Here is a 27,381-nt window from a genome sequence, read left to right as displayed (position 1 = left end):
ATCTTACCTATTTTTGTATTTTCAGTTTTAAAACATTAACAAATAAAAATCTAAAATAGCTTATGATTAATGAGTGCTTGAGAATATAATAATTTTTTAAAGACACATTTTAAAAATATGTTTTACTATAAAAAATATCAAATTAATTTTTTAATATATTTTAATAATTTTAATACAATGATTTTAAAAATAAAAAAATTTTAAATTTTTTTAATATATTTTAAAACAAAAAAGATTTTTTAAAAACACCTTTCTTTACCCCCCAATTCTTTACCACCAATTCGGTTTAAAAACAATTGTCCGAATTCCAAAAGGTAATGGAAAAGGATGCCTGTAGCACAAAACGACAAGTCAAACATTTGAAAAGAAAAAAAAAAGAAAAAAGGTTGAAGAAATAGTACCAGTTTCAATGTAAAATCTCTTCAACTTGCAAATTGAATATTATTCCATGCCTCACAAATTTCCAACTAATGCCCACCATAATACCCCTCCATAGGGAGGGAGGAGTTTGAGACTTCAATCCCATCTAGAGAGAGGGACCAGGAAAGAGACATCAGTTTTTGGACCTTCTGAAGAGAGAGAGACACAGCTAGGAGCAGTTTTTTTTTTAGAGAGAGAGAGAGAGAGAGAGAGAGAGAGCGAGCGAGTTGAGATTGTTTCTGTTTGCCACTAAATTAGTCTTTTTTATGGGACCTTGAAATCCTTGTGCCTCAAAAACTCCTAGTGGGTCATTCTTTCTTGTTTCTCGAGTCCTACTCTCCCACTTGTTGCTCTTTGGCTTTGCTGTCTCTCTGCTGCATCTATTACCTTTTCTTGTTTCCAAACTTAACCCTCCTTAAGACCCTTTCTTCTCTCGTTTCTATGTACCATCTTCCCTATATCCAAAGAAAGATCCATTCCATACCGTGTTGGTATTGGTTTATTCTTGTTGGAGGCTACAAAGATCAATTCTGTTTAGTGGGATAGTCTTTGTTTGTGTAATGCATGCAAGTAGGCAAGGGTGTTGCTGTTCCCTGGAAGGGAAGCTATTTTCATTCAATTGAAGCATCTGGGCATTCTTGATTTTTGAAAAGATGAACTGGGTATTGCTTGAAATGGTTATTCTGCTTATTGGATTGATGGGTTGATTTAGGGTCAGTTAATGTTACGGGCTTTGAGGCAATATCCGTGTTTTGGATTGGTTTGAACTTAATTTGTGTCTCTATTGGTTGTATTTTAGACTTTTTGTGATTGAGATTTCATGCTTGGTCCAAGACAATGGAGAGGTTTATGGCCAGATTTTTATTTGTTTTGCACTGAAAAAATTAGTCAAAGAATATGAAGAACTTTCTCAAGAAGCTTCATATCATGCCTAATCAATCAGAGGATGCAGAGGGGTCAAATTCATCAAGAGGCCATAAGTCCACTAATGGATCATCCCCTGATAATAAGTCTTTTCATTCTAGGTCCCAAGAGAATAAACCCTTTTCTGGCCTTTCAAATTGGTTAAGCTCAGTTGCTAATAGAAAAAGTCCTAGTCCACCATCATCTTCAAATGTGACTAGAGGAGAGAAGGTGGAGCAACCGGAGTCAATTAGTAGTAGTGGTTTTGATGTTGTTTCAGAAGCTGCAAGGCGTGATTCAGGGTCTACCACCTCCAGGGATCCTGATATTGAAGAGGAGTATCAGATACAGCTGGCTCTGGAGTTGAGTGCAAGTGAGGATCCCGAGGCAGTTCAGATTGAGGCTGTTAAGCAAATAAGCTTGGGCTCTTGTGCACCCGAGAATACTCCTGCTGAAGTCATTGCTTATCGATATTGGGTAAGTTTGTCTGTCTCTTCATTTGCCCTGTCTAATCTATTCAAAGTATCCTTTTTCATAGTCTAGATACAGTAGAAAGTTATGAGGAAATTTGTTTGCTTAACAGCTACTTGTTAAGTCAACTCCTCTATGATACAATACAATGGTTTGAGGAAAATGTATATGAATGGAACTTGTTCATTAGATTGTTCTCCTGACAATTTTTAGATTGCCAATAAATTTATAAAATTGCTTCCATGAATTAGATTGTCTCCGACATAATGATAATGGAACTGCGGAAAAAAGAGAAGGAGAGAAAAATGGCTGATGAGGGTGCCATTATTAGAAATCCTATGTCACTCGTCATCCTTTCTAGCACCTGTAAATAAAGAAATAACTGAAACTATCAATCTATAGTATCATTATGGCACCGTAAATAATATTGTTGAAGGTTCACAATGATGCTCCTCTGTATTATTAACTCTAACCAGTTGGAAATCAGAAATAGTGGACAAATCATGACCTTCACAATTTAGAAAATCTGAAAGATCATGTACATATGAAAGAAGAAAAGGAAAGGAGAAAATTAGTAGGGACCTTTTTACTTTCATCAAGTTAGTGGAGATTACAAAAATGCTGGCTGGAAGAGAAAAAGGGGAGGAAAGGGAAAGCTACATCGTTCTCAATTTTAGTATTATAAGTGAAGTTGTGGTAGTAAAGACAGGAGTGTTCTTGACAACTTTTTAGTTTCCTCTTTCCACATCTATGACTGGATGTTTATTAGTGTGTGAAATTGGTTCCTTCAACTCCTGTGTTTTAATGAGATCAATGACTTGAAATCATGCTTATTTGATCTTATTGGAATGCTCATTGTCAAGGAGATAGTTGATGGTTTTGTTCTAGAAATTAAAAAGCACAGTCTTGAATATTGTAGTGATGAGTGATGGAGGGAATATATATAAATGTATGAATTAATGCATGCTAATGGCCTATTGTCACCAGAAAATCAACCAGGAAGATGTCAGTGCTTTCCATTTGTTACTTTTTCTACATTTGGAAAACATAGCAGAGGTCAATGTTTCGCTTTTGATTATGACTTCTGTTATCTTCTTTTTAAACCTGGTCTGCAGTCTCTGGCTTTGGCTTTGGCTTATATCTCATTTTTCTATGCACTGAAGATATTTTTAGACTAATAGGAAGTTAATATGATATACATTAGATTTATTCCTTCAGTTGACTCTCTTTTCTCGAACTCAATTTATCACATGTATATTCCTTTCTAACCAATCTCATATCGTAGATTTATGCATGCTTCACAGAATTACAATGCTCTTAGCTATGATGACAAGGTCTTGGATGGTTTTTATGACCTGTATGGAATCATGACCGAGTCCACAACAGACAGAATGCCTCCTCTCGTTGATTTGCAAGGAACACCAGTCTCAGATGGTGTCACCTGGGAAGCAGTGCTGGTCAATAGGGCTGCTGATGCTAATTTGTTGAAACTTGAACAGAAGGCACTGGAGATGACTGTCAAGTCAAGGTCAGAATGTCAAATTTTCATTGGCAGTGCTTTGGTGGGAAGGCTTGCTGTTTTAGTTTCTGATTACATGGGTGGATCAGTTGGGGATCCCAGCAATTTGTCAAGAGCATGGCGCGGTCTTAGCTATAGTTTGAAAGCAACCCTTGGTAGCATGGTTTTGCCACTTGGTTCTCTTACAATCGGCTTGCCTCGTCATCGTGCATTAATGTTCAAGGTACTTCAGTTTTCATTTTTTTTTAATCTTAGTGCTTGATACACTTAGTCTAGGGTGCTACTACAACTTTTAGGTAAATGGTTTACTTCTGCTGACATATTTGAAAATTGTTTTGGACAATTTGACGAAGTTTATGCTTGCATGTTACCTGCTCACATTGAGCACACTTTCTTACTATGCAACATTCTTCAAGCATCCAACAATGGGTCTCTGCTGTGGGAGAAATTTTTTCAATAGTCATGATGGATTTGTTGAAATCAATCTTGAACATGCTTTATAGATCTATAGATAAGACAGGTTCAAAACCATCCTCCTCAAATGAACTGAACAGGTCCTTGATTTTTTGAACTCCAAATATCAGTAATGCTCCTCATTTACTCAGTTTGGCCTCTGCATATCCTGTCTATCCAATAATAAACTTTGATAAACAATCTCTATCAGGTTCTTTAGGAAGTGGCCTACCAAGCACCTTTATTTCTTAAACTTAGTCTCTAACCTCTTCAAAGACTGGTATTATTATTGGTGTATTTACTAACACATAAATATTCATGCTAAAAGGAAATGCTCACCCTGAGATAAGGTGGTTTCACCTTCTCTTAGAGCAGCTGATGACCACAGCTTCGGATTTGTGATCTCCAATGATTGTCCTTGGCACCAGTGAGCCATTCAATTATATTCTCATCTTTAATGAAGCAACAGAAATTCAAATTTGTTTATAGAAATCTTGGTTTGAACCTTCTGAAACTTAGCATATGGAAATTGGTGTCTTGCATTGCAGAAGCAAAGCTGTATCCTGTGAAAGGCATTGACACTACTGAAACCCTCTGAGGTTTTGTATGGTTTGTCTTGCTGAAGCTGTAATCACATCTTTTTCCTTAGGAAGCATATACAGGGTGTAACACAGCGGGTTCATATTCTATGCCAGAGAGCAGAGAAAATTTCTGCTGATCAAGATTCTTTTCCTTAGGAAGCATATATACAGAGTGTAATACAATGGTTCATATTCTATGCCAGAGCAGAGAAAATTTACATTGATCAAGATTCCCTTTCATGTTTTGTTTTATGCTGAAAAGCATGCTTATGAATACTTATTTCATATATCCTCCACATGTTAGTGTTTGAAAATTCATATACATATTACTGATATAGTCTTCTGACCAGTTGCTGTTCTTCATATTTATGAGCTTTAAGTTTGCCATATTTCATCAAAATTCTTTTTATGAGATTGATGGTACTGTTTGGGAAGTCTTGGTATCTTACTAATTGCCTCTCTTCTTTACCTTTTGGTTTCAATGATTATGTAGGTTTTGGCTGATAGTGTTGGCATACCATGCCGGTTGGTAAAAGGGCATCTGTACACTGGTTCTGATGATGTAGCTATGAACTTTGTAAAGCTCGATGATGGAAGGTAATTACAGTTACAGTAGTTTATTTATTCCTTCCAGTGGTGAAGTTTCTTAATGAAATTCTGCTGGATTGTTTAGTGTTTAGCTCACTCTTTTCTGTGCAGTAGAACAGAACATGATTTGGTATGCAAATGTGAGGTGCTATCTCTGATGCTTCTAGTCAATGGATTCTTAAATGCAGATGAAGCTTTTAGATTTTAGCTCTGCAAACTAGCTTATATGAGATTCTTGTAAAAGAAAACTTATGCTGGTGGCACACATGATTTTGCATTAGTTTTCTTATGAGTTTTTTGCATTTCTGTAGCTGTTACCATTGATTGTAAATTCTATGGATTGAAAAATGGTAAATTGCCTCTAAAATTTGTAATATTTCATTGGAAACGATTGAAATGCTTAATAAAAGTGTTTATTAAGGTGATAGATGTTGTGAATTTCAGGGAATACATTGTTGATCTAACAGCAGATCCTGGCACCCTTATTCCTTCTGATGCAGCTGGATCACATATAGAATACGATGAGACATTCTTTTCTTCCAGTCCTTTATCTAGAGACATTGACTCTTCTCATATAGCTTCTTCTAGTAGTGGACACACAAGTTCATTTGAAGAACATTCAGAACTTGGGACATTGGAAAAGCAATCCAGATTGAGAAATATTGCTGCTGTAGGGAACCAATCTGATGGGAGAAGTGAATCTCATGAGGGGGCAAGTTTAACTAGGCCGAGTAAATGTGGAGAAGAATCTACGATGTCTTCAGATGATTTTGGAAAAACTTCCAATGCTGAGAAGGTGCCAGTGCGGGAGCTTCCTGGCAGACCTATTTACCCTTATGCACATGCTCGCTCTCCTTCTTGGACTGAAGGTGTTAGTTCTCCTGCTGCCCGTAGAATGAAAGTAAAAGATGTTTCACAATATATGATTGATGCTGCAAAAGAGAATCCACAGTTAGCCCAAAAACTTCACGATGTGTTGCTTGAAAGTGGTGTTGTTGCCCCCCCCAACCTGTTTACTGAAATCTATGCTGAACAGTTGGATTTGTCTACTGCTGAGACCAAGTCCCCAACAGTAGATAAGGTTGATCACAAACAGAGGACTGAAATCCGAAGTGTGAAGGATCAAGATGATCTTGTTCCTGCTCGATTTTTGCCTCCTCTGCCTCCTCATAGGCTGCCATATAAAGCCAGTTCACCTGGTAATCCACCTGATCAATCTAAACCTGTGGAGGGTTCAGGGGTCAACCATCCTTTTGATACAAGGGAGATTACTGGACTACCCATACCATTGCAGTCTGAAGTTACTCCTGTGAAATATGTTAAAAAAGTTCCTGTAGCTGCTGCAGCTGCAGCCGCTGCAGCTGTTGTTGCATCTTCTATGGTTGTTGCTGCAGCAAAGTCAGGTACTGACTCAAACCTTGAACTTCCAGTTGCAGCTGCTGCCACTGCCACAGCTGCAGCAGTGGTGGCAACCACAGCAGCTGTCAACAAGCAATATGAGCAGGGTGCACGGAGTGATGGAGATGCAGATAGTGCTGGTTATGAGCCACGAGGTAGTGGGGACAAGGGTAGTGGAGGACGCAGCAGTGAAGGCCATGGCAGTGGTGGCCGAGAATGTGATGCTTTAGGTGCCAATTCAGAAGGTGAGAGAATATCTGACAGATCAGTTGGAAATGATAGCTCAAAGTCTGATGCTGCGATGGATGATGTTGCAGAGTGTGAGATTCCATGGGATGAAATTTCCTTGGGTGAACGTATTGGACTTGGTACTGCCACTTGCTCTTGCTGTTATTTTTATGACTTCATATCTACTGTCAATCTCGATAACTGTACTCCCAGTTAGGTTTCCTCTGATTGCTTTGGATGCTTTGTGTTGCAGGATCATATGGAGAGGTATATCGTGGAGACTGGCATGGAACAGTGAGTATTTTCCTGTTGACCCTAAAGCTAAGCCTGTTTGCTATCTCTATGTTGCATGCATGTGCCAGAAAGACAAAAGACAATAAATGGCTTCTTGTCACTGATTTTTTTTTGGAATGGTATACAAAATGAATAATGCCAGAATGAGTTAGTTGAATTTGAAGATTCTTACAAGATTCTGATCAATTTTGGGGAATGGAATCCAAGGAAGCAAGTTTTGCAAAAGGAAAAAGTTGCGGTGAAGTTTGACAGCTGGGATTTTGTGATTGTGCCTACTAAACAGAATATCTGCTGACAATAATAAATACTCTATCCCAATGCTTACTTATGAAAATATATTGACTTTGTTTTGACTCTTGTATTTCATAGGAAGTTGCTGTGAAGAGGTTCCTAGACCAAGATATTACGGGTGAATCTCTTGCAGAATTCAGAAGTGAGGTATAAGCCCATTCTATTCTTGCTGCTGTGTTAGTAATTCACTCATTTCATATCATTGAAAGCAAAGCATAGTTGAATATTTTTATAATGCTTGCAGTTGAAGATGTCTTAAACTTGTGGTAATTTTTATATTATTAGAAAATATCTAGGTGAGCACGCACATTAAGTCTCATTATTGCATGATATAATGCAGCATCCCAGGTATCTCATACTATATATGATTTAGGTCAGCAGTCCTTTCAATTGATCATATTGTTATTTTCATATTCTCTAGCTGATCTGAAGAAACAAAGACAGGCTGACAAAATAACTATGCTAGTATTGAGCACATCTTCCAGAAATTTAATGGTAATTGGGACACTTTGTGAAGTTGATGCTATAGGTATAAGCGCATATTCACAGAAAATTTGCACTTTATGGGATAATCTCCTAGATGCTGAATTGACTTTGCAAATCATGATATGTATATAGTACTCTCTTAAAATTTGAAGATTTTTCTTTTGGCTCTCCAATACTTGGCAACAAATGGTTTGTTCCAATTATTAACCTTCTAGTCTGAGATCTTTGGTACACCTTTACCTGCTTACAGCTAAACCCGTGAAAAATGTCAATGAAGGATTTCAGTGCTCTGTTTGGTGTGCTATCATATTCTGGAAACTGTAGTCATTGCATAAAATATATCTCGGTTTAAGTAGATGACATGATTACTGGGCATTGGTCTTTCATATATGTAAATTTGACGCTAATGTTGGCTGCTTCATATTTCATTTTTGCAATTATAAAAAAATGTCTTTGCAAATTAAGAACATGTTTGACATTTTAAATTTTAGGGTGAAATACTTTTGGTTTGCATGGTTCAAGTGTACCTTACTGCTTAGAATTCTCAGTGAACTGTTTTTAAATTTTAAGGTGTAGCTGTGTCATATTTTGCAAATGACCATTCTGTCTATACATGTTAGCAAAATCTTTTCTTATAGGATTTCCTTAAAACTTGCATTGCCAAAGTTGAATTTAGCAAATCTGTTTGTGGTTTGAATTGCTAGGTTCGAATCATGAAGAGAGTCAGGCATCCCAATGTGGTTCTCTTCATGGGAGCAGTAACTCGTGCCCCAAATCTTTCAATTGTTACAGAGTTTCTTCCTAGGTATGTTGGTGCTCTATAACTTCCATGTTCATAATTTTATCTCAAATAATATCATCTGCAAGTAAATATTTGAATATTTACTGAATGGACCATTACTTGGTCCAATGATCCAATGATAACATTCTTTGACTTGAAATCATAAGGTACGGGTTTGAGTATTGAGAGCAAACATTTTCATGCAAGCATGATAAATGTTAGGACTGTCCAAATTCTCCCACCCAAGAGCCCATGTATGCTGTATAAGCCTTTTGAAAAGACTGATATGATTTATTCAGGCGCTTGATGCAGGAAACAAATAGCACTTCTAAGGACTTCTTGACCTGTTCTGATAAGTTTGGGTTTAAAATGCAATTTGTATGATGCTCAAGTACTTGTGTGGTTCATTGTTCCTTGAGAAAACGTTCAAGTTCTGATGACAAATGAGATTGTAGCAAGTTGAAAACCAGATGCTTACACTGAATGCTTTTAAAACCACTGAAATGGCTTCATCAGAAGAATTTGTATAGGGTCGGATAGTTTAAAGCCCATATGTTGTATCTTGTCAGCAGGCTTGTTTATTTGTCACTGGAACATTCATGTTTCCAGTGTGTTTTTTCCTGGTCAAACTCACTGTAGTCTTTTTCCTGTAAGCTGTATTCTAGTTTATTGACAAGATTTCAACAAGAGCTGCAGTTTCCTTGCCTTTGAGTTGAGAGTTGTAGGTTTTCTATACCAAATATTCATGTTAGTTGGGGTGTATTGAAGCATGCTAATATTTTGCAGAGGTAGCTTGTATAGATTACTTCACCGGCCTAACAGTCAATTGGATGAGCGGAGGCGTTTGAGGATGGCCTTTGATGCTGTATGCTTTTTTTAATTTTGACTATATTCAAATATACTATTTATTGTGCTGAGTTCATTGGAGGTTCTCATAATTGAAAATTTTCAGGCTCGGGGAATGAATTATTTGCACAACTGCACCCCAATGATAGTACACCGAGATTTGAAGTCCCCCAATCTTCTGGTTGATAAAAATTGGGTAGTTAAGGTGTTATCTTTTCACCAACATCTTTGAAAAAACATTTGAAATATATTCCATGCATTTATTATTTCCCAAGTTTTACCGAGCATGACTTTGAAAGTCCTTTTCCTTTTCATTTACTTATTTAGGTATGTGATTTTGGATTATCGAGGATGAAGCACAGCACATTTCTCTCTTCAAGATCAACTGCAGGAACGGTAAGCTGTGCCTGATAAGCTGTACCTTTTTATGTTTTAGCTATGTATTATGTATTTATGTATGTGTATGTATATAAGCAAGTAATAGCATTTTGCCCATGCATCATATGGATTTATATTTTAAAAATAGCATTATAATGATTATATGAGATTGTTCACTATCAGTGATTTTTATTATATTGAAGGATTTGTACCAATATATTAAAATGTGTTAGGAATAATTATCTTCAAATCTAACAACCACTAATATTTTTTATTAGTTGAATAAGATCTGGACTAGTAGTTTTTTGGTTTGGTGCAATTTGAATGTGATGAAAGTGGAAGAGATGAATAAAGAGAAACAAATTCAAAGCATTGGTGAGAAAGGGACATCGAGAAGAACCTTCCGATAATTTGAGATTGAAATGGAGTTGGATACTCTTCATTAGCTATTCTGAGCTTAATTTATGAAAGAAAAACATATTAATAGACCAAATTCTGAAATAAGTTAGTGGAAAATTTTGTATGCAATGTGAAATTTATGAGTCATAATGATAGGCATATTCTAAATGAACCATGTAGCACTTGGTACCTTTGAGTAGAACATTGTGTGTTACATACTGACACCAAAAAGCGCTTCTGCTATGCCATTTACATGTATGAAATTTTTTTATTGCAATCTGTTTCCTCATTTCCTTAAATAATACCTGTTGGTTTTCTGCTATTAAAACTGTCACTCATAAAAATTTAATTTCTCTTACATGACTTTTCAGGCTGAGTGGATGGCCCCAGAAGTGCTAAGAAATGAACCTTCAGACGAAAAGTATGCAAATATTTCTAAAATTTGTTTTAATGTTTATGAACTTTTCATTATATGCTTATATTAAAGTAAGAATCAAAATGCAGGTGTGATGTTTATAGCTTCGGGGTTATATTGTGGGAGCTCTCTACATTGCAACAACCATGGGGTGGAATGAACCCAATGCAAGTTGTTGGTGCGGTTGGATTTCAACATCGCCGTCTTGACATTCCAAATGATATGGATCCTGCAATTGCAGATATTATTAGGAACTGCTGGAAGACGTGAGTATTTATTTTTTTGGTTTATCCTCACTGCTCTGCACACACCTGATTTCTTCTTTTTTCAGTTTGATACCACTGTCTGCAAACATGCTTTGGTTTATATTTTTGGTTGGGTTAAACTAGAGTATAAAGAGTTTCTACTTATGGAAGCCATACTTATGCCAATGAAAACTGGTAGTTCCACTAAACATACTGTAACGAACTTCAAGGCCCCTTTTCTCTCATTTTCATGTTTGAACATAAAACAACATCTTGAGAAAATATCAGGTATTGGGTCTGGATGCTTTTGTGTCAAAAGCAGCAGCTTCTGCTAAAGACATGGCATATAGTTTTACTTGGATATGTTCTTTATTTATTTATTTACTTAATCGATGTAAAATTGGCATTTCTTAAAACCGCAGAGATCCAAAATTAAGGCCAACATTTGCAGAAATCATGGCTGCGCTGAAGCCATTGCAGAAGCCTATAACTGGTCCACAAGTGCCCAGACCAAATGCATCATTGAGAAGTGGGCGTGAGAAGGTTCAGCTGTCGCAAGAAGCTGAAGACCAGGCAGGCTAGCAGAGCAAGTTAGAGACCAAACTGAACATTAACTCATTGGATTGCCAAAAATGGAGGCAAGTCGCGGACTTTGTGGGACAAGAGAGACTGGTCGAAGACCAGACATATACTTTGATTTGAGATGACTGATTCTTTTTCTTTGTTTTTACCTTTGTTGTTTATATTCTTGTTCAGCCATTCTCAAGGTTGTATATTTGTTTGTAAAAATTAATTTGAAAATTGTTGTAATCAATGTTTTGTTCTTCAATTGTTTCTTTTCATTTCCCAGCCGATACATTGCATCCCAGAAATTTCATGAACTGGAGAAGCAAGTCAGTAGTTGTAAACCATTTTTTTGGCCATGGAAGCCGAGGCAAGATAAAAAATGACGTGAACTTTGTGCCGCCATAAAGACAAGACAGCAAGCGCAATGATCCCAGGGGAAAAAAACTTGTCGCCAACATTTTGGAGTCAATCATCTAGGTGACTCGTCGGGCAACGTACAATTGTTCTGAGTAGCGTATTTTGGACCCTAAATCCCTTGCAGTGAGAAAGATCTTAGTGGCCAGCAATTCAACTTTCACAAGTCAATATTCCTCAGTAAGAAGTCTTGAACTTGTGTAAGAATGGCCATGTTTTGTTTGATGGAGATTAAACACATTAGGTCTAAGCTCTCAATGCTTATTTGGGACTAACTCGGCTTTTCCACAGGTCCAAAAAGGCAGATATTTGCGGAGGCAAAAGGATGCAAAGCTATTCTCTGATGCTGTGAAACAGGGACGAATGGGGGTGGCCTTGTCGCCTCCCCCAAGTTTACAAAAAAATTCAAAATTCCCCTTATTCTTTGAAACTTCTCAAATAAATCACATTTTGAAAATGTAATAGCCACCCCAACCAAATGAAAATGTTATATCTTGGCCCTCCCAAACACCTCATTCTGTATTGTCCCTGCTGCCAAAGCCACACCGTTCAAGTCCGTAGCTTCTGCTGCACCTATCTATCAAGCTTCCTGATGCATATTTTATGCAAGGAAGTAAGTAGTGACTGCAAAATTCTGGAGGTTTCCATAGTCAGAGGAGGCGTTGGAGAAATTGGCAGTCTCGTTGTGAAAAAAAAGATGGCGCATGGGATGGGTTTGGTCATGCTAGTGAAACAAGGATGGAGGTTTAGTCCACGCAAATTTCTTCACCTTAATCCATGGTAGTTCTGTGAATCTCCGAAACATTGTTCCTCTGATAATGGAGTTACACCCCCTCAAGTTATAGCCTCTCGAAATGAATCTGATGACGAGAAGAATGATTTAGTGTTCGAAGATAATGATGAGGAGAGCAAAGAAGGGGAAGATAGCAACTTAGCTATTTATTGTCTCAAGTTTGTGATTGTTTTCTTCCCTTCATCTGGGCAAAAGCATGGAGGAATAGAGTTCGGTTTTGCTCCCTGATGAATTAAGGGTCCTAAACAAGGAAAAGCAGATGGATTGTTCATTGTATCCAATCCACCACTTTGCACAATCCTTGATGATACTTTCATTTTGATTCCCATTTGTCCTTTTCTTTCGGCATTTTGGATGGATAACCCGCAATTGACTAATCATATACGACAAAATAAAAATAAAAATAAAAATGGAGTGATAAATTTTCCAGTGCAAATTTTTTTATTCAAAAGACGTGTGATTGGAGATCTAGAAGATATTACATATTTCACACGTAACATGTTGTGGATGAGATCAGATTTTTTTTAATAAAAAATAACATTTAGAAGTTGCAGAAAAGATTAAATCCGGTGGTTTATTTGATATAACTTGGTTGATTTTACAGGTTTAAAAGTAATTCATTTAATTTGTAAAAATATAGTTTGATTAAAAATAATTTCAAGATAATTTTTTTTTAATAATAAGATAACAACTTACTGTATTGACTTGGATAAATCCGGGTTAACATGTTAAATTTGCGACCTACATTATAAAACTATGATAATCTCATAAAAAACAAATCAAAATAAATTATGAAGTATAATTTCTAATCAACTTAATATTAAAGGATAAAATTGAAAATAAAATCAAGTAAGAAATGACCTAAAAAAGCGACATGAATTAATTTGTCAAACATAAGACTGAGATAACCCCATGAAAAATAAATTGAAATAAATTATGATTTTCAATCTCTAATTAGCTCAATATTAAAAAAATAAGATTAAAAATAAATCAATTAAAAAAAAAACATAAAGTCACTCCGCCAAATCCATGACCCGGGTCATCAGACATATAACTTCATAGAAAAAAATAAAAAAAATGATCTGATTTAACTCGAGTTAACCTGAAAAATTTGCGACTTTGATAATAAGATTGAGATAACCTTATAGAGAGCAAATAAAAAATATTATAAAACTTAATTTTCATTTAAAAAATAAGTTTGTATAAGTTTTAACTAAAAATATGAAATAAAAAATAAGTCAAGTCAACCCGGGTTAACCCGTTAAGTATTATTGTCAAGTTATGAGGTTGAGATAACCTAAAAAAGAGAACATGAACAAATCATGAAGTCTAATTGCCAATCAAACACAATATTAAATGATGAAATTGAAAAAAATCAATTAAAAAAAAAAAAAACTTAATCAATTAGGTTAACTTGCGAAACTCGTGACTTAGGTTATGAGACGATGACAATCCAATAAAAAACAAATCCAATGTTGAAGGACCAATGACTTGGGTTATGAAACCGAGATAAGCTCCTAGAAAAAAATAGTCCGATTTAACCAGGGTAAAAATACCAAAACTCATGATCTTGATTGTGAGGCCAAGATATCACTATAAAAAGCAAATCAAAATAGATTACGAAACTCAATTCTCAACCGATCCAATGTTAAATGATTAAATTAGAAAAAAAAATTAAAAATAACACAAAAAATAACATGAGTTAACTCGGGTTAACCTGTTAAATATTATTCTTAGGTCATGGGCTGGAATAGCATAATAGAAAGTAAACAAAATAAATTATGAAGTCTAATTCATAATCAACATAATATTAGAAAATAAAATTGAAAAAAAAGTTAATTAAAAAAATCCGAGAAAAAGTTAATTAAAAAAATCCGAGTTAATCAGGTTAACCCGTCAAATCCGCAATTCGTATCATGAAAATATAATAATTCAATAAAAAATCTAATATTAAAAAATAAAATTAAAAAAATATTGATGAAAAAGAAGAAGTAAAGCACAATCTAAATAAATAATGCTTTTGAGAAGAAATATAGTAAAATCCCCTTTTTTTTATTTTTAGTTTATAGTTAATAATTAATTTGAAAAATGAGAGGAGACATGCAAAAGTGAAGAAAAAACATTGGGATTACCTTTTAATTTTCATTAGTTATGGGCTTATCGCACGACGGGATATCATCATAACCTCTAGGAAACTCTTATGGATTATAGAAAATTTAAATCTTATCACGTAAATCTTAGAAACAATGATAAAACTTTTTGAAATTTTCTAAATATGCTATATTAACATGAAAGTTATGTCTTAAAATTACATCCCAAGAAACTTAATTTTGTTATAAAATAATATAAATTATATTTTGAAACCTTACCCAAGATCTTAAATTATTGAGTTGAGATGATTCTTTGACTTTGTATTATAATCTTGATGACCAACCGATCACGAGTTCGAATCTCACTATCCCTATTTATTTAATAAAATTTAAATATAAAATAATATAAATTTGTGCAAATTTCTTTCACTTGAAAAGATATGTTAGAGAATAATATAAATTATATTCTAGAATCTTAACTAACAACTTAAATTATTAAATTAAAATGATTTTTTAATAAATTTAAGTGAAGACGACTCAAGGATAATGTTATCATGGAATATATATATATATATAAAGAATAAAAGGGAATTAAAAAAAAAAAAAAAGTGGTTCGTTTGAATTGTTCCCATCGCTAAGGCCCAAAAAGAGGAAAAGGGAATGAATTGAAAACTTTGAATGCTAAAAATAAACAAAACAAAACGGTGTTCAAATCCCAACCCCATAATACCTCTCTCTTATCATCCACACATTTTTATGGCAAGAGAAAATAAAAGAAGAGACACCCCATAAGCATAAATGAAGCTGACAAATGAACACAACAAACTGAAAAAACCAGTCTTTCGATCGAACAAAACTATAGTGAAGTACAACGTAATCCCCTCAAAATGGGAACCGTTTTAGACTCCCATTTTCTAGCACTCACTGCCATCGTCACTGTAAGTTTCTCCCTCCCTCCCTCTCTATCTATCTATCTATCTATCTTCCATTCTTCAATGGCGGCCTTAATTTTTTTTGAACATTGCTGTTATTTTGTTTTATAGGTGGGATACCAACTGCTGTTTTTTGTTATCACTGCCCTTCTTAAGTTTGATAAAGTCACTGACTTTGCCGGTATTGTTACTTTTCTAGACTTCAATTTCCCAACTTTCCTTGAGAATTTGCTGGAAGGAATTGATGAATAAATTGATATAATCAACTTTGTTGATTTAATTTGTTGTTGGTAACTTTTGTAATATTTGTGGAAATTGATTCTGGTTCCTTATATCAGGAAGCACAAATTTTATTATATTAGCTGTGTTGACTCTGGTTTTGAAAGGGACATGGCATTTCAGACAGGTAAATGTCTCTCCTCCTGAGGTTATAATATTATTTTAACACTGTTGTATCACTCTTTGACGGATGAAATTGTTATTATGCCTTAAGACTCGGCTGGAGTCTTTGATAATCCTAGACTCAGTTGATGATGTGATTTAGCAAAGCATTATATAACCCTTTATCCACATCTTGTTCAATGGGATTTTATTGTTTATATCCTTCTTCCTTTCAACTTTACTAAAAATCCTGGTGTCCTTTGATTACACGCATGTACAGACATGTATGCTGAGAATTGCTTTAACAAGACTCCTAGTGATGCGAGTTTAGTAAGGTGTAACGAGTCACCTATTTTATTTAGCACATCTTGTATGACATAATACTGGAATTTGATAGGCTGATTGATTTGAAGTGATCAGCTACATGGATTCCACATTCCTGTTTGTAAACCTCTAGCTTTCTTTCCTTCTGTAATTTCATCTGGGCAAATATTGTTTGCATTACTACTGTAAATTCAATTGCTTGCTACTTAATATTTACTCTGATCCTGCCCTGTGTTTTTTAGCATGTAACCTTCCACATTTATGATTTTGCTGCTCTGTATTTCAGGTAGTCTTGAGTTTCCTTGTAGTAACTTGGGGTCTTCGCCTGGGACTGTTCCTGTTACTGAGGTACTAATGACATGATATTCTACGGAAGGGCTTTTAAATTCTATAAGCAATTCTACGACATACTATTATTTCAGTTCAGAAGTTTTGAGTTGCATGAGATGAGATGAAGTTTGCTTGATACTAAAATCCCTAATCAATTTGCCACTCAGACATTCCGTGGTTGCCTGTACTAGCTTCATGAGATACTGGATAATAGTATATTGAAATTGATTGACTGTATTTGTGTGCTGTTGTGAACAGGATTCTGCAGTGGGGGGAGGATAGACGTTTTGATGAAATGCGTAGTAACTTGGGGAAATTAGCTGTTTTCTGGATATTTCAGGTTTTTGAGGATTCTTCATCTTCTTTTTAAATTAATGATATTCATATCTCAATTCTTGTCGGGTATGGTTTGATGTTTGAGAGGTGAATTATTCGTTTTCATCCTCTTATTATTCACTGCAGGCTGTCTGGGTGTGGACTGTGAGTTTACCTGTAACAGTGGTTAATGGAATTGACAGGGATCCTTCCGTTCAGGCTGCAGACATAATTGGCTGGATTATGTGGTTTGTTGGTGTTTCAGTTGAAGCTACAGCTGATCAACAAAAACTGACATTCAAGAATGCTCCGGAAAACAGAGGGAAATGGTGCAATGTTGGATTATGGAATATATCTCGTCACCCAAACTATTTTGGCGAGGTTTGTCCTGCATTTTTCTCACCAATGTTGGGTAATTTAGAAAGCAGAGCAGCGTGATGCTTTTTTAATGCTGGTTGAAATCAAGCGGTGCTGCTCCTGTGACAACTTTAGAAAAATATGCTCTTTGTTCTAATGGTTACAGGTTGTAAGTGCAAACTTGACTGTTTCAGTGCATGCCCTTCATATTCAACTTCACTACCTTGGCAAGTACCTGAATGTGATTAAATATTGAACTTAAACCTCATAGGTTTCAGTCAATACCTCTATTGGCTTTATTAAATGTGCTGGATGTTTAATTTGGATAAACAAGAAACATATCACAAATACGAGCCTTCACTATTATTGTGCTCATGGCACGCAAAAATTTGTACCTCGTGAATTATTAACTTAGTAATTTTGTGAGAAGTAAGTAACCTGAAGTTGTTTCATCTGAGTTTTTCCTGGAACAGATGTCTCATAAGTTTCACATACTCCAAAGATTCACTTGATCTGCTTCAATCTTATTTCGTCATGACAAGCTAAACCTTATTGAATGTCATGCTCAGATTCTCCTTTGGTGGGGTATTTTTGTGGCTTCTGCACCTGTACTGGAAGGTGCTGAGTGGCTGGTGATCCTTGGGCCAATCTTTCTCACATTGTTGCTTCTTTTTGTCAGCGGCATACCATTGCTTGAGGTTTGCTCTTCCTGCCTCAAATGTTATTGCTGAAACTTCATTTTGACATCTCAAAATGCTTACCATCCACAACTATGTGAACAGCAATCTGCTGACAAGAAATTTGGCAACGTGGCTGCATACAGGGCGTATAAAAGGACAACCAGGTTAAGTTTGTTTTCTCTTAGTGCCAGTTTTTATTTTCAACTAATCTGGAGGATAAACTAGCTGACTGAACTCCTGTTTCAGCCCTCTAATTCCACTGCCCCAAGCAGTGTACAGGAGCTTACCTTCATGGTTCAAATCTGTTTTCCTCTTTGAATTTCCTCTCTACAGCCGTAATTTTCCAGAAGAGGGGTCAACATGGTGAGACACCAATAGAATTTTTCTTTTGTTTTTTTTTTATGTTCTGGCATGTAATCCACAAATCCACCTTTCTATTCATGGGGTGTCCATGAATTGTAATGTGCATTTTCCAAGAAGTAATTCCAACATGTTATGATAGGAATGCATGTAGAATTGAACGTGTGAAACTGCAGGGAGATAAAATTTGCTCCTTTGTACTTCCATTTCAACCATTGTCTCTGTTGCCTATTATTGTTGTCTTTGTCTGACTGCTACTTCAATTCATTCTGTTGGTTGGAGACTTGTCTTCCATTTTTCTTTTGCCTCCTTTCTTTTACTTACCTTGGAACCATTTCCGTTTCATGTTGATTTTTTTTAAGCAAATATAGTTGATGTTGAGAAGCAAATGAAGAACTGAACTAAGATTTCTGCATGTGGATTTGATCTGGTAAAACAATGACTAGACTTGCACTGCATATATATTGGAGATGGACTGGGAATATTTATTTTGTTGATCTGATTGTGATCTACCTCACTCCATCGTAAGAAATCCACTGCTTGCTATCAAAATAAGTTTATTCAACTCTTGTAAAATACTTGTGTTTTTGCCTGAAAGAGAAAAAATCTCGTTGTTGGATGTGTAGTGCTTGTTGAGTGAAAGTAGACATTGTTAGGTTGATAATATTTTGTTGATCTGATTGTGATCTACCTCACTCCATCGTAAGCTATATGCTTCTCTGCTTCTGCTTCAAAAATCCACTGCTTGCTATCAAAATAAGTTTATTCAACTCTTGTAAAATACTTGTGTTTTGCCTGAAAGAGAAAAAATCACGTTGTTAGATGTGTAGTGCTTGTTGAGTGAAAGTAGACATTGTTAGGTTGATAATATTGTGATGTTTCAAGTTTTTGATGCCATTGCACCTTAAAACTTATTTTGCAAGTAGACATTATTCCGTTCAAATTTGCAATGTTTCTAAAGCAATCTCTGTATGTGCAAGGAATAGAACAAGACAAGGTGGAGGCAGCGATGGATCGAAGATTGGCTAGAAGTTCAACAGGGAATTTGCCCTGTTTTGGTAACTTTTATGTACTAACTAGGAATAGTTATAGCTGTCAAGCTACATATACGCCATGCTATTTCTATTACTAGCTGTCGGTTGATTTTCTTTCTCCTGCCTGAAACATGTCTCCACCTCTACTGTTCTGTCCACTGAGTTTCCTTCCCACAATCAATGCTGATTTCTTATATTTAAGTTTGCTAATGCCCTCTTGATTTTGATCAGTGAATGTGTGGTAAATGTTGAGTTTTAAAGTATTTTTTATTTGAAAATATATATTAAAATAATATTTTTTTTATTTTTTAAAATTAAATTTTGATATTAATCCATTAAAATGATTTAAAACCATCAAAAATATTTAAAGAATTTTTTAAAAAAAATGATGAAATAGTCATTTAACTGCAATGCCAAACAGTTGTTTAATTGTTTAATTGAAATTATAAAAAAAAAAAAAAAAAGGGTTAAGAATCAGTGCGTGACAATTTTAGGTAGTGACCGAAGGATTTTTTTTTATAAAAGTATAGTTTTTAAATCCGGTTTGATTTAAGGTTCGGTTTTGAGTTTTGATTGGGATATCTAGGTTAATTTTTTTTAAAATTAAAACAATGTTATTTTAGTAAAAAATTAAAAATTAACGGATTGTAATTGAGTATTTGACCTGGTTAACCGGGTCACATCGAGTTTTTTTTTCTTTTATTTTTTCTTCAACCTGACTCGATTTCAGTCCTAAATAAACCGAGTCAAGTTTCAAAACTATGAATAAAAATGTCGCCCTTAAAGAGTTCTTTAAATTTCTCCCTTAAAGAGTTCTTTAAATTTCTCCTTGTTTTCGATGGAAGTCAATGCCCACAAGGATTCCATCAAATCATAGTATAAATATATAATTAGTATTATATTTCTTGGCACATCACGACCTATACAATAATTCATGTCTCGTTTTATTTTAAATTAGAAAACTATACATTGGCGTATACGTAGGGGAGCCCTTCCACAAACCGTTTCCGAAAGAACTATTAGTTCTTTACATCTCTTAGTTTTTAGCTGCAATGAGATTTCTTTTATTAGCATTTTCACTTGCTCCATGCAATCATGGACTCTGCAAATCAACCTTCTCAAGAGTTACTTCTGAGGATTTTCTACTACACTTACTATCCTTTTCAAGAGTAATTTGGAGGGTTTTCATGTTTCTTTCCTAGAGAGAGAGAGAGAGAGACAGATAAATAATTATATATAAAAAAGAAGGAATTTTGCGTTGATATATTTATTACTTTTCTTGTTTATACATGAATCATTACAACCCTAGCAATGTAGTGCTTTAACACTGGGTAATACAAGACCTCTCAAAAAAGCTGAGGAAAATATATAATATATATACACACACCACAAGCAATTACACACCTGCAGTATTGTTGAGATTTTCCAGCGAAAAAACAGCACCAGATCTGCCCTCATTTGATGATTGGGAGGGTGCCATAAGAATGTAAATGACCCAAACGTGAAGGCATAAAAGATAGACCAGACACCACAATTTTGCTGTTGGATTTCTCCTTAGAAACACTACACCTGCAAGGAAAATAGCGTCTAACTGCTGAACCAATGATCCCAAGTGTTTCCTTCCAGCACGGATTTTGTCCTCAAACATAGGCCTCAACTTTGAGTCAGAAATTGCCCATTTTCCTGATTCCAAATTACTTGAATTCACCACCGACTTATTTTCCTCTAGCAACCTTGAAACAGCCTGAAAGTGCATGGCAGCATAAATAGCGAATCACAAAAATCCATTAGATTTTTTTTTTCTGTTGCCCGTGGTACTGCCAATCATTCCAAGTTGTAAAAACATACCTCAATTCTGAAAGCTATGGTTGCCTTCTCCGAGGAGAGCGCTTCAACCTGGATGAAGAATCAATGTCAAAATTTTGTCTTCACGCAGAACTGAGAATACATAGTTGAAATTGACACTTGACAGCTCAAGGCTATCTTTCACTTGTTGACTCAAAACAACTCAATAGATCATGGCAGAGAGAAGTGAAGTTATTAACTCAAGACTTTTGAATAGAATTACCAATACATTGCTATAGGGTCAATGCTACTTGTGGAAGTTTCAACCAAGAATTTGTTGAAGATGAATGAATTGGCAACCAGTAGTCCTTTCAAACAGTACATCATTTACAAAACAAATCTGCCTAATCTATATAAACAACAGAATAGTTGTTCTATTTGTCAGAAGTCAGAACATGATGCCGCCATATACTTCCTAAAGTATTCCCACACAATCAACTCTTTTTTCTTGAATTCAACTCGTAGTTTCAAGAGAATGACTGTCTAATTAGATCATAAGATGAAATAAAAATGTCTGGAAGAGCTCTAGTCTTATTTTATTAGGCAGCTCACATTGATCTTATAGAAATTGACGAGTTCATGGCTAAGAAAGAATGCCCTGAATAACAAAACTCCCTTGGTTTTACATATGAAATTATAAAGCTTGGCAGCTCTATGAGAAAGAATCAAAGTCTAAAATTCTTATTTCAAAACATCAATATTAGAAATCCTTGGATAAAATGACTCAATTGGGAGACCTGGGAGACCTAAAGAAGAGAAAAACTGCACATCCCAGTTACTACAATTGACTAAAAAGGGCACATCCCAGTTACTACAATTGACTTGAAAGTAGTTTGAAAGACAAACCTGGGCTTGTTTCTGAATCAAATGGTCAGTTAACTGACCAAGCCTTCTCTTGAGCTCAATTTCTACTTCTGTCGGATCCTCCATCTCCTTTCTTGTCATCTCAATATCTGCTTCTAGTTTCTTTGCCTGAAATAGACACGTAAAACTTATGTAGGTAAGTAACCTGGCATGGGAATGTATCAGCTGGACATGCCAGCTTACCACAGAAAATCATCCAAAAAATTGCTTGAGATATAATATATCAAAAATGTCCACAGCCATGTAAGTAAATTGTGAACATCATTTCTGTAGCTTAGCTATTGGAAAGTCATTGTATGGATAAAGATCAAAATTGTCTTGCAGCATCGAAAAATGAGGTTAGGATACAAAATTGAGACCTTAATAATTAACAATGAGGTTTTACTGCTAAACATTTGTTACCAAATATCAAAGTGAATGCAAAAGCATCAAGTTCAGGATCTTCCATGTTTAATTAAGCTTTGCACTGATGCAAAAGGATAATCTCTAATAATTTTTTTATTTCTTAATTGCATGCACACAAGTTCTGGGCAAATTATTTTCAAACGAAATGCAAATCAGGAATACAGACTGAAAGTTAGCACTTAAATATGATAAGCTTCAGGAATTTAAAAAACATGCAGTATTTTTCAAAAAAAAAAAAACAAAAACAAAAGGACAACAAAAAGTTGATTAACTTATAGATGTCACAAATACAGAGCAAGGTGACAACTTGGAAATGTTACATTATGTTGAAACATGAAAGCTAACCTTGTCTTCCAATCTTTGAATTTTATCAATTAGGAACAAGTACTCTGTCTCAAGAATCTCTCGTTCAAATTGAACTCCTTTTGAAGCTGCAGCCTACAAAATTCCAAAATTAACACAATTGATTACAAACTGGATGGGTTGGTGAAAAGAGTTTAATAAGAACCAGATAAAGCATATAACTCTGTACAAGGACTGTAGGATCCTCCATAACCTTTATTTGTGCACCAATATGATCACAGGAAGAATGTGACTCACCTGGTTTAAATATGTTTCAGTCTGGTGAGTCTTGGAGATCCTCCTCCTGAGATCTACAAGAAGAAAAGGAGACTCAACAATTCATATGTGCATTAGAAAGTGATTTTATGCAAGATATACTTCATCTTAATGATAAAATTATCCTTGATATCTATGAAGATCACAAATTGGTTAAATGCAAATGATCAATTTATGGTATCATATTTGTGCTGGTTGAGATCAATTTGAAGTATAAAATACAGTGCCACTATCTCATCTACAACTGAAAAGCTCAAGCTTTTTAATGTTTTGTATTCTTGTTATCTAATTAACACATGATTTATGCCAAAGAAGCCAGAAGAAAAAGTTCTTAATAAGTTTCCATTTTGTGAATTGACAATTTGTTCACCAGAAATTTCTAAACTAGAGAAGTCAAAATATAAAGCTAAAGGGGCAACGGTTGAAAATTAAACAAAGAAAGAAAGAAAGAAAATTTGGAGCCTGTCAGAGTTCTGTGATAGTGGGGCGTTAACAGTTTAATAATAGGCATCACGTTACTATTGAGAGTGATGCTAACATTAATGAACAAGATTAAGAAGAGACAAAGTACTTTTCCCGGTCATTGATCACTCTTGCCTTCAAACTCAAACAAGAATACACAATGACCATTAGAGGGATTGAGGGAAAGGTTCATGAGCTAAATACATAATCTGTAGGAAACTATATTCTTAGGTTTCTCTCCAAAGAACGTAAGAAGACTCTGTTCTACAATTTGTTAATGTTTTAAATTTGACTTTCTCTGGCGCTCTTGTGCACGCTGCATCCTTTCTTTCATGTCTGTTACAATCAATTCATTATTTATCAGAACCAATAACAAACTTTAATCTAATTTCTGCAAGTCCTGTTACTGATTAACTTCAAACTTCAGAGTTAATACTATTTTGGTTGCACGTTCCTAACACCTCAAACCTAACATTCCATTCCTGTAAGAAGTTCAAGGAATTTATCACCCAAGTCCAGCAACTGACTTAACTTCCAACACTAACATGTGCCTAGCACATTTCCACTTCATAAACCTTCAGAATGTTGGTTTATTGAGATCTACATCCTGACAACAACATTTACAAATGTTTTTTTTTATTTCCTCCAATTATCCCATAATGAATTGACTGTAAAGACTGCTGATGCATGCTTTAACATTATCTCTATTTCAAATGCTTAACCCCACTTTTTTCAAGAACTGATTGAAACATAAAAGGACCATATACAAGATAAATAGCAGGTTCATTAAAATAATCAGATCATAATCCAAGCATGCACACCTTCAAGAGCCACTTCTTTTAATTCAAATTGTTGTCGGAGTTCTGCCACCTGATTAATCTAGTCACAAAAGTACAAATAAAAATAAATAGAATTATTATGTGCATGCATGTTGTACTATATACATCAAGAAAATTTCAAAATATAATCAGCCAAGGCTAGCATTGCACATGGTCCTTTAACAAAATAGCATACCAAACTAGAATAAAAGGCATGTATCAGAACACAAGAGGGAAAAAGGCTATAATTAAGCAAGGTAGAATTATAAAGCAAATTATCAAAAATAGAAGTTAATAAACTTTCTTCTAATGTTATTCCATTTGGAAAGAATGCAATTTATTCAAAACAGACAAAATATCTCAAACCAAATTCTGAATGAAAAGGAAGGTAGATCAATCATAACCCAATCACTTGATTTAGAAGCCCATCATACCTCTAGTTCAAGATTCTTCTGTGCAGTAGCAAGGGATCTTGCAAGATCAGCATTTGTGGTCTGCAATCACATTGCTCTTTAGAGACAACTAAAGTAACAAAAAATACTCATGCTTTCTATTAAAAAATTCAAAGGATATAGAAACAAATACCAGTCTAACTACATCTAAAGAGCATATGAAACAGGCTAATGTACCTCAAGTTTAGCCAATCGGGAAAGAACTTCCATTCTAGTATTATTATGTTTCTGCTTTTCTAAGTCAGCAGCCTCCATTGTTTCCATCGTAGTTGTCTGAAGCTCCGAAGCCTGTCAGAGAAAGAAGAAGTCATCACACAATTGCGGCTTGAAAGAAAGGATAAGTTGATAAAAATTTAAATTCTACAAATGTAAATATCACATGGTAAGAATCAAAAGCACTGACCACCAACATGGTTTGCATTGTCTTACTTGACCATGTCACTTATAGCAAATTCTTAGTTTACAGTTGTCTTAGAGACATTGGTATTTTGAAAGATAAGTGGGAAGCAAAATCTGACCCAGGGTTAAGCCAATGCAAGCAGAATCAAAAAGTTATCGGCACCCCTATAAGTGAAATTTCAGCTTGGTCTATGTTCTTGAAGCTTGAAATGAGGTTGGATAGATTCGCTTTCTCAACAGAATTATAAATAGAATGGATTCCAGTTGATTTGATCAGCTCAATCCATTGTCCTATTATTTTCATCGATGTTCAACAATAACATGTGTATAGCAAGTAGTACGTAGAAAATTGACTGTAATTTTTTTGTTTACTTTACTAAAATCAAGAAAATGTTACGTGTTTTTGGTCATGCATTAAATCCAAAACAAAGGATTCTTAAAGGCCCATTCTTTCAAATCAAATATATCATGATCTAAATTACACTAACAATAAAGAAAACAAATCAACTATAAGAGCAAAGTGAATGCCTAGTATTACCTCTTGTACTTGTTGTTTTGCTCGTTCTTCAAGTATTTTCTCCAAGCTCTGCTTCTCCCCTTCCAATCTGGCAACCATATTCTCCCGCTCTATGATGGCCTGCACAGCTTTGGCTGCTGCTCTTTCAGCCAAAATCTTCTTCCTTCTCTCCCTCTCCTGTTCACTCTCAGAATCAGATGATGAACCCGAATCACTATCTGAATCAGAGCTCTCATCGCTAGTCGAATCATTTTTCTTCAAATCATCCGAGACAGAGCTTCTAGATGCAGCCCGAGTTCCCTGCTTCCCTTTCACAGTACTTTTCAAGCGACCATAAACATCACCAACTCCCTTCTTCACATCAGATATCCCATCTATTTTCTCCGGTGCAGAAAGCAAAGCATGATTCTTATTTGCCACATGCAAGACCTCCCCTTCCACAGCATCCTTGTTTTCAACACGCCCGCCATTTTCTTCACTTCCCTCATCCTTCCTTTCTCCAACTACCTCACCACCCACATTCTTATATTGCTCCAGTCCTGTCCCATCCATAACCTTACCATCACTTGGCAACTCAACACTTGAAGACCTAGCTGATGAGCCAGACTCCTCTCCATCACTTGGTTTCCCATTCAACTTTAAATCCAACCTCTTCGATGTCACCCCACTGTTATTCTTATCACTATTACCCCTAACTTTCTGGTTCCTTTTCGCCTCGACCACCGAAGAATTCGAAACCAAACTCCCTTGCCTCCTACCCTCCTTTCTCAACCCACGAATGGCAGGTGCCCCATTACTCCGATTAGGCGAACTTGCATTCTGACTCGGAGGAGTACCAAGTAGCTCAGTCCAGTCACTATCAGTAAGCGTTGCCCTAGGTTTGGGAGAAATTTTCGGGACATTCAAAACCTCCTTATCATTGACACTACCAACAACATTGTTATTAACAACATTATTCTTATTCTTATTAATAGCAAAATCAGCATTCAATTTTCCGTTGTATTCATTGTTAAATTCAAGTGTTTTCTTCTTTAATTGATCCTTTAAAGACAGAGAACCCCCCGCTTTCGCTGGTAGATCAAATTTCTGATCATCGTCAGATCGTGGCTGTTCGTTCTTCTTCAAAGATTCTGCTGCTTGCTGATCGATCTGAACCGTTGATCACCAAAAAACAAAGCAGGGAAAAAAAACTAATTATCATCCAAAAAAATATAAAAATAAAAAACAAACTGTAATAACAGCAGCACAATGACATTGAAAATAAAACCTAAATAATAATGATGACGATGACGATGACGATGATCTGTTTGGCTAGTGAAAAAAGAAAAAAGAGAGGAGGAAAGAGGAATTTGGCTTGCCTGTTCGAAGAAGGTTTCGGCGACTTTGAGTTTTGAAGAGATCCAATTCGCCATTCTCTCTTTGTTGTTTGTTTGGAGTTCAAATTAGTGAGTGTGAGGTTGTGGTTTACGCACAAGACGCATTTTAGCAAAACGCATAAAATTTTGATTTGCAGAGAAGCGAAGAAAAATGGGGAGAAGGGATAGAGGTGTTGTTGAAGAGGTGAAGCTAATGTAACGGGTAGGTGAGATATGTGAGGGTGGTTTGTAGCGAAGCGTGACGATTAGTGGAGAGAAGGTGTGGTCTGTGAGGAATGGAAAGGAGACCGGGGTGTGATTGTTGTGGTTTTATGGAAGTGAGAGTAGAATGTAAATTGAGTTGGCACGTGTG

At 35.4% G+C, this 27,381-nt stretch overlaps 3 protein-coding genes across 6 annotated transcripts; 2 read left to right on the top strand and 1 right to left on the bottom strand.

Moving 5' to 3' along the window:
- Positions 1–466: 466 nt before the first annotated feature.
- Positions 467–11,525, top strand: LOC133675490 (probable serine/threonine-protein kinase SIS8). 3 transcript variants are annotated; one of them, XM_062096893.1, is made up of 14 exons: positions 467–1,800; positions 3,099–3,536; positions 4,841–4,944; positions 5,380–6,578; positions 6,651–6,701; positions 6,815–6,855; positions 7,225–7,293; positions 8,337–8,437; positions 9,200–9,278; positions 9,366–9,464; positions 9,587–9,655; positions 10,408–10,457; positions 10,541–10,717; positions 11,119–11,525. In XM_062096893.1, exons 1-14 carry the CDS (start codon positions 1,318–1,320, stop codon positions 11,276–11,278), a joined length of 3,120 nt encoding a protein of 1,039 aa, XP_061952877.1. In that variant the 5' UTR covers positions 467–1,317; the 3' UTR covers positions 11,279–11,525. The 3 variants fall into 3 exon arrangements, with proteins under 3 accessions (XP_061952877.1, XP_061952876.1, XP_061952878.1); XM_062096892.1 differs by having other exon boundaries at positions 469–1,800; positions 5,380–6,701; XM_062096894.1 differs by having other exon boundaries at positions 1,662–1,800; positions 3,080–3,536; positions 5,380–6,701.
- Positions 11,526–15,281: 3,756 nt separating this feature from the next.
- On the top strand, positions 15,282–19,483 carry LOC133676244 (uncharacterized). Of its 2 annotated transcripts, none has more exons than XM_062097889.1 (10): positions 15,282–15,498; positions 15,604–15,673; positions 15,831–15,898; positions 16,484–16,545; positions 16,786–16,867; positions 16,990–17,223; positions 17,769–17,897; positions 17,982–18,043; positions 18,126–18,242; positions 19,226–19,483. In XM_062097889.1, coding segments are annotated over exons 1-10 (876 nt in total). In that variant the 5' UTR covers positions 15,282–15,447; the 3' UTR covers positions 19,227–19,483. The 2 variants fall into 2 exon arrangements, with proteins under 2 accessions (XP_061953873.1, XP_061953872.1); XM_062097888.1 differs by having other exon boundaries at positions 19,220–19,483.
- A 1,020-nt stretch (positions 19,484–20,503) lies between these two features.
- On the bottom strand, positions 20,504–27,300 carry LOC133675877 (golgin candidate 2). Its single transcript, XM_062097408.1, has 10 exons — positions 27,012–27,300; positions 25,675–26,802; positions 24,915–25,025; positions 24,720–24,779; positions 24,289–24,346; positions 22,988–23,040; positions 22,733–22,825; positions 21,965–22,090; positions 21,122–21,169; positions 20,504–21,017 (listed from the first exon to the last, which is right to left on the bottom strand). The coding sequence occupies exons 1-10, from the start codon at positions 27,063–27,065 to the stop codon at positions 20,670–20,672; spliced, it is 2,079 nt and encodes a 692-aa protein (XP_061953392.1). The 5' UTR covers positions 27,066–27,300; the 3' UTR covers positions 20,504–20,669.
- Between the last annotated feature and the right edge of the window lie 81 nt (positions 27,301–27,381).

Source organism: Populus nigra, chromosome 16 (assembly GCF_951802175.1).
Source record: "Populus nigra chromosome 16, ddPopNigr1.1, whole genome shotgun sequence".
Taxonomy (NCBI): Eukaryota; Viridiplantae; Streptophyta; class Magnoliopsida; order Malpighiales; family Salicaceae; genus Populus; species Populus nigra.
Note: the sequence above shows the minus strand (reverse complement) of the source record. Positions and strands in the feature narration are given on the sequence as shown.

Excerpts from the sequence above, each read along its gene's own strand:
- LOC133675490 (XM_062096892.1), top strand. The coding sequence starts at position 1,318 with ATGAAGAACTTTCTCAAGAAGCTTCATATCATGCCTAATCAATCAGAG. Across the intron at positions 3,537-4,840 it reads ATCGTGCATTAATGTTCAAG|GTTTTGGCTGATAGTGTTGG; the intron begins GTACTTCAGTTT and ends ATGATTATGTAG. Across the intron at positions 8,438-9,199 it reads GTTACAGAGTTTCTTCCTAG|AGGTAGCTTGTATAGATTAC; the intron begins GTATGTTGGTGC and ends AATATTTTGCAG.
- LOC133676244 (XM_062097888.1), top strand. The coding sequence starts at position 15,448 with ATGGGAACCGTTTTAGACTCCCATTTTCTAGCACTCACTGCCATCGTC. Across the intron at positions 17,898-17,981 it reads GCGGCATACCATTGCTTGAG|CAATCTGCTGACAAGAAATT; the intron begins GTTTGCTCTTCC and ends CTATGTGAACAG. Across the intron at positions 18,044-18,125 it reads GCGTATAAAAGGACAACCAG|CCCTCTAATTCCACTGCCCC; the intron begins GTTAAGTTTGTT and ends CTCCTGTTTCAG.
- LOC133675877 (XM_062097408.1), bottom strand. The coding sequence starts at position 27,065 with ATGGCGAATTGGATCTCTTCAAAACTCAAAGTCGCCGAAACCTTCTTC. Across the intron at positions 26,803-27,011 it reads CCGAAACCTTCTTCGAACAG|ATCGATCAGCAAGCAGCAGA; the intron begins GCAAGCCAAATT and ends TCAACGGTTCAG. Across the intron at positions 24,347-24,719 it reads AGAAGAATCTTGAACTAGAG|ATTAATCAGGTGGCAGAACT; the intron begins GTATGATGGGCT and ends TTTTGTGACTAG.